Below are 15,293 nucleotides of genomic sequence, written 5' to 3'. Positions count from 1 at the left end.
GTGTCTTTAAATGTGGCCTCTCACCAAAGCCCAAAGCCAACACCTGCCTTCTGCCCACAGATGCCATAAGGCGCTGCCGGCCTGCATGACTGCTCTGCCCTGGCCCTGCCTCACAGCCTGGCTCTGAGTCAGCGGAAGCCGGCCCGGCCCTTGGGAGCCTTTCTGAGGCCAACCTGTCTCTCCCAGGCCGGGAGGGTCCTAGATGGCGCTGGGCAGCGAGGGCTGTGCCCACGTGCAGGATGGTCAGAGAGCCAGCCAGCCATGTCCCCCAGCACCCACGATACTCACAGTCTCGCCTCTCTGTCCAGGGTGTCCTGGGAGTCCATCTTTGCCTGGAGGGCCCTGAAGAAAAAACCAAAGGAAAGGAGGTTCATTCGTGTCTGAGAAGCAACCACCTTTGAGATTTAATGCCACGTGGAGTGACCATTATTTCCATGGCTCCTGCCCCTGCACATCCTCTGAGAAGAGCAATCACCTGGCAGGCACGGGGACAGTGACAACAAATCTAAAGCTGTCCTTGGCTCCTGCCTGTCCTCGTACAAAATCCTCACAACTACCCTATGGGACGTGCTGTTGTCACCCTCATCTACCAAGGGAGAAACCGAGGCATAAGAGGCCAGTTGGTATCCCGAGGTCCAGCCAGCAGGTGGCACAGCTGGCGCCAGGACCCAAGTCTGTCCAGTTGCAAAGTCCAACCTCCTCCCACCAGCCCCGCCATGCCTGCTGGGTCATAATCCCACTGCTAGATGGTTGTCGATACTGGAGAAGATACATCACACCTGCCATAAGGCGAAGTGTGTCCCCAAAAAGGACATGTGGAAGCTCTGACCCCCAGAACCTGTGCCTGTGACCTCACTTGGAAATGGGGTTTTTGCCAGTGTAACTGAATTAGGATGAAGCCAACCTAGATGGGTGTGGGCCCAGCCCAGTGACTGGTGTCCTTATAAAATGAAAGAGATGGCTGGGCATGGTGGCTCCGGGCACGGTGGCTGTAATCCCAGCACTTTGGGAGGCCGAGGCAGGTGGATCACCTGAGGTCAGGAGTTCGAGACCATCCTGGCCAACACGGTGAAACCCCATCTCTACTAAAAATACAAAAATTAGCTGGGTGTGGCGGTGCATGCCTGTAATCCCAGCTACTCGGGAGGCTGAGGCAGGAGAATGGCTTGAACCCAGGAGTCAGAGGTTGCAGTGAGCCGAGATCAAGCCACTGCACTCCAGCCTGGGTGACAGAGCGAGACTCTGTCTCAAAAAACAAAAAAAAGAAAGAGATTAGAAGACAGACACAGACGGAAGTCCACGTGAAGATGGGGGCAGTGGCCAGGGTGAGTGTGCACAGGCCACTGGGTGCCAAGGACTGGCAGCAGCTACCAGCCCCCGGGAGAGGCCTGGTACCCCATCTCCCCTAGAGCTTCCAGAAGGTGCCAGCTCTGACTGACCACACTTTACTCTCCAACTTCTGGCCCCCAGGGCTGTGAGAGAAGAGCCACACCCAGTTCTAAGCCACAACCAGTTCCTGGTCTTTTGTGATGGCGGCCCCAGGGCACTAACACAGAACTCAGAGAGAAAATCACTTCAGTCTCAAGGAGAGAGGACCCCAGCGTGCAGCCCTCTCCAGTGCCGGCGGGCCCGGCAGTGGGACACAGCCACAGACTGCCCCACAGCAGCCTTGGCGGTCGGGGGGTCTCCCCCTCATCTGACCAGCCAGAATTTCACCTCGGGCCTCCCTCCACCCACCGGCCACTGTGAGGAGCTCCGAGCAGACCTCAGAGAAAACAGGCGGGTTTTGGAGGGGACAGGCAGTGCTGGCCCAGCAAGGAAGCCATTACTTACAGGGGGGCCCTTTGGTCCAGGAAATCCCGTGGGTCCTTGGGGTCCATTGGGTCCCTGGGAACAGAGAGAAAGGCCAGTTTGAGGACAAGAGGTCTCTTCCGAGCAGCTCCTGCCGCTGATGTGCCTGTGCCGGTGGCTCTCTGAACGCAGGTGTCATTTCTTCCCACTCCCCATGGCCTTTCCTTCATTATTCCAGCCCCTCCCTCACCCTGCGTCACCCTTGGGGGCAGGATGGGGCCAGGACCCATTTCCTGTCATCTCGGCCACTCCCAAACCCCAAGACCAGGCCCCTGACCTACGGAAGAGTTCACTCCCGGGGCGTGACCCACCCTTGGGATATTAGGAAAACCCTACCCTTCAGCAGGGTCTGAGGCGTGCCTCCCTGGCCCCAGCCCACCCCAGGACAAAGTGCAGGGGGCATTCGAGGCAGGCTCTGCCCTTGGAGACACCCCCGAAGGCTCCAGCTGCTTACCCGTTCACCAGGAGGGCCAGCTGGGCCGTCACCTCCGGAGTTGCCCTTGAGAGGGAAGGAGAGGGGGGAAAAGCTTATGATTGTTATTATTTGGATGAAAAGACTCTGGCCCACAACGTCATCAAAACATCTGAGTGAAATATTGCCTGTGTGCACCCCTGAAGGTGGCCCTGACCCTCAGTAAGGGGCAGAAGGCATTGGCGCTGATCTGTGGCTATCAAAGCCTGCCTGTCCCCCTGCCTCTGCATGCAGCTGACAGCCCAGTGTCTACAAGGCTGGACATTTCCAGAACAGTCTCCTGAGTGGGACAAAGGCTGTGCCCCAGCCTCGAGCACCTGGAAAAGTCATGCAAAGGCAGAACGCAGGGACCTGCTCTAGGGCCACCCCCACGTGACAGCTACTGCTCTGAGTTCTCATAGGTGAGCCTCAGGTCAGGTCACGGGGCACACGAGAAGTGCCCCAGAGCTTGTCCTGGAGGAGTTCAGGGTGGCCTGTGGGTGCATTCAGGTCAGCCGAGGGACGGGCCAGCTCGGCCCCTCAGCCCTTGGAAGACTCATCCCAGCAGGAACCCGCTCTGGAGTGGCACCCTGGACAGGTAGGAGTAGCCTGCCTGCTGGGTCTGTGTCCAGATTCTCCACCCAAGGAGTGGCTTCAATGCCCATCGGTGGGAAGAATGTGCATGAGGCCGGCCTGGGCCTTCCCCTGCCAGAAAGCACTTTCTGTAGGTTCTGGTAGAGGCCTCTGCAGCTCTCAAACCCCTTTCAAGAGAGGAAATGGGGCCTCCCGACCAGGGCGGGTGAGTCTGCGGTGGGCCTGGCCCCCTGCTGCCGTCTTTGGGGTCCCAGGTGTTGGGGCGAGGCCCTGTCCCTGCTCTGCTGGGGCCACTTCTCATGACCATCGTTCTCAGCCACGTAATTAAATCTGATCTAAGGCATCCAGAGGGTGCTGGAGGGGACAAACTTCTTCTTAAATACACCTAAGAAAATGTCCTGCCTTTTTTTATATATATAAAAAAGGTCACAGACACCCTCAGACGCTCCACGTCTCTGTAGCCTTGCAACTTGGGTTCATGCCGCCCACCGCCCAGGAGGCCAAAAACATACCTTGGGGCCAGGCTTCCCAGTGATGCCCCGGGGGCCTCTTTCACCCCTCGGACCCTGGACAGATGGGAGAGAAGGAAGGTCAGCTCAAGTCCCGACTCACAGACACCGCCTTCCCCCAGCCCCCGGCACGTGCTCCCTAAACCATGCTCCCGTTTCCCAAACATGCCCACAAGCTGAAAGGGTGGTTACCGTTGGGCCTCGCTGCCCCCGCGGTCCTGGCTTTCCAGGGGTCCCCTAGAATCAGAGAAGGGGCTGGTCAGTCACTCTCTAAATGCCCGGCCCCGCTCAGGTGGCAGCTGTCTCCCGGGTTATTGAGAGACTGTGAATTCAGAGCAGGATAGGAGGAACCTGGGCCTCCCCGCCACCCACCTTTTCCGTGTTTTAATAGGAGATTTATCAGGGCGAGAAGCTCACCGCACACCCGACACACACAGCTTTGCACTCCTGCACAAGTCCTGCTGAAATCCAATTTTCCTCCTGCAGTCTGATGGATGTTTATACTATTATCTGGTTTCTTTCCTCAGAGCACGGCTACATCCCTCCTCCTCCTTCCTCCCTCCTTCCCCTCCTCCTCATCTCTCTTTCTCTCTCTGTCCTCGGCAGGGAGGGAAATCATTATTGCAAGAAAAGAGAAGAAAGTCAACCCCTTTCATACATAATTTACTTTTGCTACAGTTAAGAATATTAGCCATTAAATTTTCAACAGGCTCTGCAGACGCGCAAACTTGCAATTTAATATATAAATCATATATCCAAGAGTCATCGGCTTCTCCTCTAACAGAATTTATACTCTTTTTTCTGTTGTTGTTTTGCATTTTCCAAACCACAGAAAACAAATGCAATGCAAAGATGTCAGAGCTGGAAAATGTAGTTAAGCTACATTACACGGAAGCCACGGGCTGAACGCGCAGGGGCCCCTACATCCCCCACCGTGTCCCAACTCAACTTCCTGAACTTGACTGGTTTCTTTTTTTTTTTTTTAGACAGAGTCTTGCTCTGCCGCCAGGCTGGAATGAATGCAATGGTGTGATCTTGGCTGACTGCAACCTCCGCCTCCCAGGTTCAAGCGATTCTCCTGCCTCAGCCTCCTGAGTTGCTGGGACAGACTACAGGTGTGTGCCACCACGCCCAGCTAATTTTAGTAGAGATGGGGTTTCACCATGTTGGCAAGGATGGTCTCGATCTCTTGACCTCGTGATTCACCCGCCTCAGCCTCCCAAAGTGCTGGGATTACAGGCGTGAGCCACCGCGCCTGGCTGAACTTGACTGGTTTCTGATGCTCCGCCCAAGGTGGATCTGTATGGCTGGAGACCACCTGATAAGTTTCCGCTCATCATCTTTCATTCATTTGCTGCCAGAGTCAAAACTGCTTCCTAGAGTCTCCCATTTTGAAATGCATTTATTAAAACCATTTATGATGATGAGTTAATTATGAAGCTTTTTAACAATGCGCTCCGGTTCCAGTTCTTCAATTACTATGGTGATATCCTCTGGCTTCAAATAAATATTTGCATATGAAAATTAACGAAACATCTGCTTTCTTCCAGTGATAGGCGTTCTACAGGTGAGGATGCCCACGGCCAACCTGATGACTCCTGGCATTTAGGTGCGAATGAGCCCGGGCTGCCAGATTTACTCATTCCCATCCTCCCCTAGAATGAAAACCCTCCACCCTAAAACAGTCCCACTATGACCTGGACCACAGGTTTAATCCTGCAACAAAAATGACTGCAACCCAAACTGACTGTGCCCGAGGCACAGGCGCTGGGGCCCTGGCAGTTAGCAAAATACCGGCTCGACCACAACGCCATCTGGGGCTCCCAGCAGGCATCTTGCTCATCTGTTTTCTTTATAAACTAACTCAAGCCAAAGAATTTCGAGTCCCTGTGACTGGAGCTGTGGAACAGAATGTCCCCCCTAGTCTCCTTAACCTTCCTTCTCCCTGGCAAATTGCTTGTGGGCACCTGTCTTCTCGCCGTTAGGAAGGAGTGGACAGTCCCAGCAATGGCCGTGCTGGGAAGCCAAACACAGCTTGAGAGGGGACCTTCTACTGGGGAAGTCAAACACAGCTAGGAGAGGCCTTCCACTTTCGGGCAGGTGCATCTGAAGAGCGGGTCTTCCCCCTTCCCAGGAAGGAGCTCCTGGGATCCCTCCTTTGCCCGAGGCCCGAGGGGCAAAGCAACACTTTGCTCACACCCACTCCTCTTCCTTTGGCTTCAGCTGGCTTGACATAGCAGCTTATGTTCCTGCCATTTCCATGTCTGGCCCATAGTCAAGGTCCACAGAACCAACGCTAGCTCTGCAGAAGGTAGGACCAGGCAGACAGACAGCAGGCAGCCCTCATGTGGAAGGCAGACACACATACACATACACATGCACACACACATGCGCGTGCACACACACGTGCGCACACACAGATACACACACGCACACACATGCATGCACACATGCACACACGCACACACATATGTACACACACATGCACACATGCATGCGGACACTCAGGCCTGGCATCCTAGCACCTAGAAGCATCCATCTGGCCAGAATATCTAAGATCTTCTAAAAGACCTCTCTGGGCCGGGCATGGTGGTTCACGCCTGTAATCCCAGCACTTTGGGAGGCTGAGGCAGGCAGATCACTTGAGGTCAGGAGTTCGAAACTGGCCCGGTCAACATGACGAAATCTTGTCTCTCCTAAAAATACAAAAATTAGCCAGGCGATCTGTAATCTCAGCTACTTAGGAGGCTGAGGCAAGAGAATTGCTTGAGCCTGAGAGGTGGAGGTTGCAGTGAGCTGAGATCGCACCACTGCATTCCAGCCTGGGTGACAGAGTGAGACTCTGTCTCTAAATAAATAAATAAATAAATAAAAGACCTCTCTGGATGAGCACAGACATCCCACTGGCTTTCCCTTCAACCCTTGGAATGGTCCCCTTCCCATTCCTGCCCCACACTGGGACCAGAGCTGTTTCAAACAACCTTCAGTGCCATTCCCCCTGGCTAAAACCTTCAGTAGGTCCCAGTGCCTTGGGATAAAGAGCTTCCCCCAAAGCAGCTGGCTGCCCTGGCAGGCTCTGCAGCCCACAGCCCACTCCCACATCTCCCTTGCCAGGCTCGGCCCTGTGCCGGCCCCCGGCTCCTCACCTCCTGACCCCACAGCTCTGCCTGCTTTCCATACCTCACCTATCCACTTCTGTCCCTCCTGCAGGGCTCAGCAAAAATGTCACTGCTCCAGGAGGCCTCCCTGGACCTTCTGGGTCAGACCCTGGTGCCTATGACCTTTCCCTGACTCACCCTCGTCCTTCGTCGTCACAGCCACCACTCCTCTGAGTGCTGCTTACCAGGTGGTGTTCGCTCTGGATGCCAGAGGGATGTCTGCTTTGACCACCAGAGTCCTCAGAGCCTAGCAGAGCGCCCAGCACTGAGAAAGGACTCGCGACGCACGTGCTGTTTAAGTGAATGGACTGCGCCCAAGACTACCAAGTCCAAAGCCCAAGGCAAAAGAAGGGCGGCCAAGGGCGAAACCTGGGAGGCAGCATCTGTTCACCGAGGCGCAGAAGGCAAGCCAGCGCCCAGAGGCTTCTGGGTAACCTAAGTGAGGCTTCTGCAGTCAACAAAAGAGGAAGGGTCCCTTTGCAAGGACAGCCCAGCCCTCAGCTTCCTGTGGACATTCAGGAAGCCCAACCTACTAGATCAGAGGGCACCCACACTCTCCGTCATTCCCCGAACTTGGTACAAAGCATCAACCCTGTCCAGAAAGCCAGGCAGTGCTGCAGGCTTCATTCTGCAGTGACGATGCCACCGAAGGCTCATGCGGGCAAAGGCTGTGCTCAGTGTCCTGAACGGGAGGCTCTGAAGGGCTGTGATGGCAAAGATGAAGGAGGCCAGGGCTCCATCTCACACACATGAACCACCACCACCACGGCTCAAGGGGAAGCACACGGCCTCGCCCTTTTGGCCTGAGGTCTGTGTTGTGGGTTGTGCCACCAGCCAGGTGCAGCAGTGAACGAAATGTCCCTGGGCAGGGCCAGACACCCAGAGGCCGCAGAAAGGCTGTGAGTAGCTCCTATGTGTGACTGGGGCACGTGGTGCCTGGCAGGTCTGGGCTTGAGTCAGGTTTGTGTTGTGTCCCGTGACCCACAGTGCTGATGCCCTGGACATCTGGAGCATCCATCTAAGCTCCTCGGCTCGTGGGTGGGGAGGCTGAGACGCATGAGGGGCAGAGCCCCAGTCAGGAGCATGGGAGTGAGCAAGGGCTCCAGGTGCTCCACGAGGTCCCTGGTCCCACACGGTCCTCCATGAAAAGGGCTTGCGGTCACAGCCCATGACCAGCTGCAGAAGGCCATATCCTCTCCCAGACACTCTCACTGCAGTGCAGTGTGAAAGGTCCCCCCGCACAGGAGCCGCCCACCGGGGTACCTCACATTCCCCATGTTTCTCACAGTGGCACCTAAGAGTATTTCAGAAGACAGTGTATTCCCAAAGGCACTACTCAGGGCTTCTCCAGAGGAAGAATGACAGCTGGATAGAGACAGATGGAGAGGTGGATGGGTTGGATAGATACTGACAGAGATAGACAGATAATAGAAGATGGATGGATGGATGGATGGATGGATGGATGGATGGGTGGGTGGGTGGATGGATGGATGGATGGATGGATGGATGGATGGATGGGTGGGTGGATGGATGAATGGATGGGTGGGTGGGTGGATGGATGGGTGGATGGGTAGGTGGGTGGCTGGATAGATGGGTGGGTGGCTGGATGGATGGATGGGTGGGTGGGTGGATGGGTAGGTGGGTGGATGGATAGATGGATGGATGGATGGATGGGTGGGTGGGTGGGTGGGTGGATGGATGAATGGATGGGTGGGTGGGTGGATGGATGGGTGGATGGGTGGGTGGGTGGCTGGATAGATGGGTGGGAGGCTGGATGGATGGATGGGTGGGTGGCTGGATGGCTGGGTGGCTGGGTGGCTGGGTGGCTGGGTGGCTGGGTGGGTGGGTGGGTGGGTGGGTGGGTGGGTGGATGCATGGATGGATGGGTGGATGGGTTGGTGGGTGGGTGGATGGATGGAGGGATGGGTGGGTGGATGGATGGATGGGTAAAAGGACAGAGACAGAGAGGGGTGGAGATGGAGATAATAGTCTCCTTGGGTCTGTGCTGCCAACTTACACTCAGAACAGACTTCTTTTTCCTATTTTGTGAATCTGGCAGAACACATTTGTTTGCTCATAAGGTTTTGGCCAGGAGGGACAGGCCCAAGAGGGAGCTGCAACCCTGTAGCTCTGTCTGCCCTGGGAGAGCAGGATGGGGCATAGGAGGACGGGCTGGGCAGGGCTGCAGGATCATGGCTGGGGCTACAAGGCAGATGTGAGCTCTGCCATCTTTCAGGGAGCATGTCCCCCAGGCCTGCTCTGCAGATGCTGTCCTGCATGTACACCACAGACTGGCCTTTCTCTGTCCCTGCCATATGCCCCGTGGACAAGGCCAGCTCAGAGTCCAAGGCCTGAGGACCATCTCTCTCCTGTTTTCCCAAGTGGCAATGCTGAGGCACTGTGATTTCACTAACAAGCATCCAGGACCGCTCCTGCAGGGAGGCCTGGGCCAGCGGGGGCTCCAGAAGGTGCGGGGAGAACACGGCTCCCTCAGCCCGGCCCCCTGTTCCTTCGCTGAGGGTGAGGACAAAGGGGACTCGAACCACACTGCAACCTGGTGGTGTTTATGACAATGGCAGCTTGCTAATCCCGTTCAAGCTAATGTTAATTTAAATGACTTTAAATCTGGACGACGGTTAAGTAGCAGGACATTTTTGAAGGGAAAAAACAATCTCCTTTTTCCCTTCCTTTTAAAATTAGCTTGCAGGAAAAGTCCACTTGGGTAGAGGAGAAGAATCTGATTTTCAGAATGACCTGAAAGAGCCTTCTGGATTGTGGTGCTAATTAGAAAGCTCCATTTTCTCAGCACACTTCCTTCCTGCCTCTGCCCCTTCCTATCACATACCTGCCCAGCCCACCGTCTGGAGAGTGTCACCAACATGTGGTGCTGAAGTTCAAGAGCTTAAGGCCAGCCATTCAGGAGAGCAGTTTCAGAAGCAAGAGAGTGAGAAATAAACAGGCCATCGGCTGGAGAACCAACTTGCTATGCACCAAGGCAGCCGAACAAGCTGCCTGCCCAGGGGCCAGGCTATCCTTACCCTGCCGCCCTTCTCTCCATTGGCGCCAGGAAATCCAGGGAATCCAATAGAGCCCTGAAAGAGAGTTTAAGGAGGAGGCATCAGAGCTGGGCCAGGAATGAGTCATGCTGCATGGGCCGCCTGGGGGACCGCCTGCATGCCAGTGCACAGCCTCTGCCCCAGACTCCACCTGCCCACCCACCCAACCACCCACCTACCTGTCTACCTACCTTCTCACCTACCCACGTACTCATCCATCTACCTGTCTACCCACCCACCCACTCATCCGCCTGTCTACCCACCTACCCATTCATCCATCTACCTGTCTACCCACCCACCCACCCACCCATCCATCTGCCTGTCTACCTATCCTCCCATGCCTCCATCCATCCACCTGTCTACCCACCCATCCACCATCCACCTGTCTACTCATCTGCCCACCCATCCATCCACCTGTTTACCCATCTGCCCACCTACCCATTCATCCACCTGTTTACCCACTGGCCCACCTATCTGTCTATCCATCTATCTGTCTATCCATCTATCTGTCTATCCATCTATCTGTCTACCTACCCACCCACCCACCTACCCATTCATTCCGTCTGCCTACCTATCCACCCACCCCTCCATTCACCCAACTGTCTACCCACCTGCCCACCCATCCATTCACCCACCTATCCACCCACTGGCCTACCTATGTATACATCTACCTGCCTACCTACCCACCTAACCATTCATCCATTTGCCTGTCTACCTATCCACCTACCCCTCCATTCATCCACCTGTCTACTTACCTGCCCACCCATCCATTCATCCACCTCTCTGCCCAGCAGCCCACCTATGTGTCTATCCATGTGTCTACCTACCCACCTGCCCATTCATCGATTTGCCTACCTGTAAACCCACCCCTCCATTCATCCACCTGTCTACTTACCTGCCCACTCATCCATCCATCTACGTATCTACCCCACCTGCCCACCCATCCATTCATCCACCTCTCTTCCCACCAACCCACCTATCTGTCTATCCATCTGCCTACACACCCACACACCTACCCATTCATCCATCTGCCTACCTATCCACACCCCTCCACTCACCCACCCACCTATCTCTCTATCCATCCTCTCTACTCAATAAATATTTCCTAAGCATTTCACAGGCTTCAGCTCTAAAAAGCCAAATGGAGTTTCATCATGCTCCCTCCCCTGCCACCATCCCCCACGCACCCATGTCCATAAGAGGGTGGCTGGTGTTTGGGAGAAAGGGACACACACTGCTGAGCTGAACTGAGGTGAGACATGAACATTGCACTGTGACATTGTATTTTCTGTGCCTTGTGCACGTTGTGTTGGCGTCCCACAATCCCTTTAAATAAAGCACAGCAGCTTGCAGAGTTGGGAATGAATGCAAATTTATGCACTGACTATAGCACCTACCAGCTCTTTAATTCTAGAAGTCTGCAAGGTGCACACAGACCAGAGATGGATTTAGGGACTCTGACCTGGTGAATAGCCAAACACCCATGCAGGAAGCAGCACCGCAGTGAGGTCGCTTAGCTGCCCACAGGGTTGGCGCTGGCCGCTGTCTTTGGCAGGTCTCTATTTGTCTGGCTTAAAATCCTGTCCTGAATGCACACTTGTATCCATGAAGAGCTCACACATGTCCAAACCTTGTATCTCTCACAGGGGACTGAGTTCAGCCAAGCCACTCATACGCCCACCTGCCAATCTAGGCAGGGGGCAGGACCCAGGAAACCTCAGTGCAGGTGACACAGAGCTCAGTTCAGAAACCGGGTCACTGTGCTGATGGCTACTTCTAGTCTCTGCCCAGGACACACGTACCATTCCTTTCCAAAAAGTTGCCTGGACTTGATTTACGCCACCCATCTTTCCCAAACTTCCCTTCTTTCCATCCCCAGAGGGATGTATATTAAGAGAGGAAAAGTGCCCATCAGCCCCTTTGACCACATTCAGTGACGATGCTGCGGTCAGCAGCTACATCACACCCACGTTCAACGAGCCACTGTTAGATCCCAAATGAAATTCCTGTTTCACAGCAAGCTACCTCTCCTGCATATGGGGTGTGCATCTACACACACGGAGCAGGGGGCTTCGCATTCCACAGGAAGAACGGATAGGAGCATTTCCTTAATGAGAATGGAAATACCTGGAGGGCAGCCCCAGCCCACCACGCCCGTCCTCCTGTTAACAAGACTGCTCCAGTGAGACCGAAAAGTGCTGAGGCTAAAAGGAGATGCCTCGGGCAGAGGCAGATCTGAGAAAGACGGGACCCCGCTTCGGCTGTTAATTATGTCTCCAGTGCAGGCAGCTGGTTATTCTTTAAGGAAGAACCATGAATAATAAAATGTGAGATTTGAAAAAAAAATAACATTTTCAATGATTTCCAAAGCCTCAAGGAGCTGTTTCACTTAAACCTGAACATGATTTCACATAAGAAAGGTTTCCTTTTTCTCTTATACTCCATTATGAGCAAATAGCCTTCAAATCGCCAGTGAGGTGGAGTTGAGAGGTGACCATCCCACGGATTCTGGGTATGGACAACTCAGGGGAAAAGGGCCACCAGCCAAGCAACAGGTGCAGAAGACTGCAGGGGACTCCAGGAGGACCCCAGAAGGACCCCAGGTGCCTGTGCCGACTGGGGCAGAAGACTCATTGCCCAAGAGCCTCCTTTCAACTCGGCAAATTAATGCAGAAGGCAGTGAACACGGTGGAGGCTGAGAGCCACAGTGTCACACACGCCCCCAAGGATGGGGAGTGGATGAACCTGTGCACAGTGGAGATGGCCGGTGGAGCATCCCTCCACCTGTCCCGGGACACCTAACATAGCTGGATGCAAGGTGAGGAGGCCTGGCGGTACAACACCCCGCCTGCGCCGGGACACGTAACATGGCCGGAAGTTATCGGCAGAACATCCTTCCACCTGTGCCGGGACACCTAACACGGCCGGATGCAGGGTGGGGAGACCGGGCAGAACATCCCTCCGCCTGTCCTGGGACACCTAACACGGCCAGAAGTTACCTTTGGTCCTTGTCTTCCTGGATACCCTGGTAACCCTGGGACTCCGAGTTTTCCCTGGGGGAAGAAAGAGTTGCATTAATGGCCAGCACGGTATTGCTCCATCCGTTTCCCCGGAACAGACAGAAAGGACATGCGTTCTGGCAGGGGCCTAGAGGAGGGTGTGGTTTCCAGAGGCGGGGGCACACGTCATTATGCAGAAGCCCTGCCTGCCCTAGGCGGAGGGTGACTGCCAGCACCCATGAAATCCAGGGGGTACCCGATGGTCCCTGCACCGAGGGAGAAGCGAAGGCCCCTGGAGGAGAGGTCGTGCCACTGTGGAGCAAAGTGATTAGAGGCAAATGCCTCAACTCAGCGTGTTCATCCCGGGGCACCTCTGAGCCCTTTTGTATGGGTCCACATAGCAGGATAGGGCAGGAAGCCTGGACCACTGCATGCACCATTCCTGCCTGAGCCCAGGGTGGAAACAGGGTGGAGCCAGGGTGTGTGGCTGGCCCAGGAGCCTCCCACAGCTGGAAACTGCAGGCCTATTGATGGCTGCATGCCCAGAGCCTGCTCCAAGGACCCCGGCCTTCCTTCCTGCCAGGCTGCCACACCTTCAGGCCATGGTGGGGACACCGTTATTACCCAGCTGTGGAGGCGGGAATGTGACAAGGACAGGGGTCCTGGAATGTTGGGGCTCAGAACGCAGGCTTTGTAGCCACCGGGAGGAAGGAGCCCTCCAAGGCGATGGTGGAGGGCTGGGAAGGGGCGAACCCAGGACAAGGAAAGGGTCATCATTCAACCAACAGCTTCATAGGAGCAGCAGCGAGAACCCAGGGTGGAGACAGGAGCCCACTCAGGAATCACCCCCACCCCATGCCTAGGGCAGCCACAGCCAACGGGAGCCCGAGGCCATGGGGAAGGGCCTGTCAGATCCCTCCCAAGAAAGTGGCTGAACGCCCCACATCACAAACCTTCTCCCCAGGGGGTCCCAGAGGACCGGGGTCACCATTGGGACCTCCGCGACCCTTTGGGCCTTCAGGGCCATCTTCTCCCCTGGGACCGGGTGGGCCGATCTCCCCCTGCAAGCCAGAAAAGAGGAGGTGAGAAGACCCCACACACACACACACACACACACTATTCTCCACCACCATTCTGAGAGCAAGGAGCAAGCGGACGGGTCACAGGCACCCTGTGGTCAGAGCTGCTCCACCAGCTCGGCCTCACTCAGACCACGGAGCTGCTCCCGGAGCCACTGACAAAGCGAGCGCATTGTGCCGCGAATTTCCGGGCTCCCGGGCTCTGTGGAAGCTGGTCTCTGCACCGAGGTTGCCTGCTATTTATTTTCTCAAGGCTGCACGCTCCTACTTCCCAATTACCTTCTCTAAATTGAGTGCCTCTTGGCTAAAATAACTTTGGTTAACAATAGTAGCTCTGAATTGCTGTTTCTCCAAATAGAGCAGAGTGACTGGGAGCTGCTGCTGCTTCTGAAACCCCAGGAGGTATGGAAGTGGACCCCAGCCCTGGATGGGGCCGTTACCTGGGCATAACGAGCACACGGGAGGGCCTCAGGAGGCGTCCCAGGAACAGACGGGCTTAAATTCCGCCTTGTCCAACTTCCTCAACTTACAGATTGGGAGCTCGGGGCTCAGACAGGGGAGAGGGCTCTGGAGCCTGCCCAGGCAATGGTAGTGCCACGGCAGAGTCTCTAAATGCCCTTCCCGGCACCCTTTGTCCAGCAATGGATGGATCCTCCTCTGATCATCTGTCTCTAAGAGCAGCTGTAAAGCAGTGGTGCAAGCCCACAACAGAAATGTGTATTGCTCAGATAGAGAAAAATAGTAACTTCCCAATTCTGAGGCTCTAATCTGTCATCGGGTCAGGAACTCTCTGTCCCTAAGAGGTGTTCCTCTCGTTCAACAAAATAATCCTGCACACATTTACAGAGCACGGAGAAGGTGCAAAGTGCCAGGCTGTGCTCTCTGAAGACGTCCGCATATGGGGTCCTGTTCCCTGGGCTCAGGATGGGTCCCACCCCTGCATCCCACCCTCGTCCCATGGCAACGAGAGCTCCACTCTCGGAGCCCTGGGACGGGAACGTGTGTCATCTCTTCTGAAGCTGCACCCTCGTCATGTGGACGCCACATGTGTGAACTCTGAGGCATCAGAAAGGAGGAGAAAAGGACTTTCACCATCAAACCGAGAAGCCGCTGGGCTGTGGGGATTCAGGAGCCTTCCACTAGGAAAGAACTTCTAGAATAGGTACCTTTAGCAGCAACTTAACTGGGACAACATTGCAAAACAGATCCCCTCCTTCCTCCCCCTTCCTTCCCACAGAGGTGCAGATTGCCTCTGCCTTTTGCCTGCCAGGTCGGGACGAAGTGCCAAGTGTGTGGGGCTTTCCTGTTCTGGAAAGCCACCTGCGAGCCGGCGCTGCAGGGGGATGACTGCGGCAGCTGGGTGACAGCCCTGCTGCAGCCGACAGATGTCCGTCCCGGTGCGTGCACAGCTGTCACCACGGCTGTGCCCACCGGAGGCCGAGGCGTCTTCGGTTCCTTCTGCTGGGCTTCTGCTCACTGAGAGGTTACTGGGGAAACCTCCAAGAGTTTTGTGGCCACCCTGGCTGCTCTAAGAGCTCCCTACCCTTCCTTCGTGCCCTTTGCGTCACCTTCTCTTTAATTACAGGAACATGCAGC

General features: G+C 55.4%; 1 protein-coding gene across 2 annotated transcripts in view; it reads right to left on the bottom strand.

Moving 5' to 3' along the window:
* The window catches only part of COL5A1 (collagen type V alpha 1 chain), a 207,906-nt gene that overhangs the window by 46,372 nt on the left and 146,241 nt on the right, over positions 1 to 15,293 (bottom strand). For both annotated transcript variants that reach the window (XM_055350981.2, XM_055350982.2), the window contains exons 30-37: positions 13,572 to 13,679; positions 12,619 to 12,672; positions 9,602 to 9,655; positions 3,598 to 3,642; positions 3,409 to 3,462; positions 2,306 to 2,350; positions 1,834 to 1,887; positions 289 to 342 (exon numbers count right to left, since the gene is read on the bottom strand). In XM_055350981.2, coding sequence (XP_055206956.2) covers positions 289 to 342; positions 1,834 to 1,887; positions 2,306 to 2,350; positions 3,409 to 3,462; positions 3,598 to 3,642; positions 9,602 to 9,655; positions 12,619 to 12,672; positions 13,572 to 13,679 — 468 coding nt within the window. The remainder of the gene's footprint in view (positions 1 to 288; positions 343 to 1,833; positions 1,888 to 2,305; positions 2,351 to 3,408; positions 3,463 to 3,597; positions 3,643 to 9,601; positions 9,656 to 12,618; positions 12,673 to 13,571; positions 13,680 to 15,293) is intronic.

The sequence above is a fragment of the Gorilla gorilla genome, chromosome 13 (assembly GCF_029281585.2).
Source record: "Gorilla gorilla gorilla isolate KB3781 chromosome 13, NHGRI_mGorGor1-v2.1_pri, whole genome shotgun sequence".
Classification (NCBI taxonomy): Eukaryota; Metazoa; Chordata; class Mammalia; order Primates; family Hominidae; genus Gorilla; species Gorilla gorilla.
The sequence above is the reverse complement of the archived record's forward strand: the minus strand, read 5'-3'. Positions and strand labels throughout refer to the sequence as shown.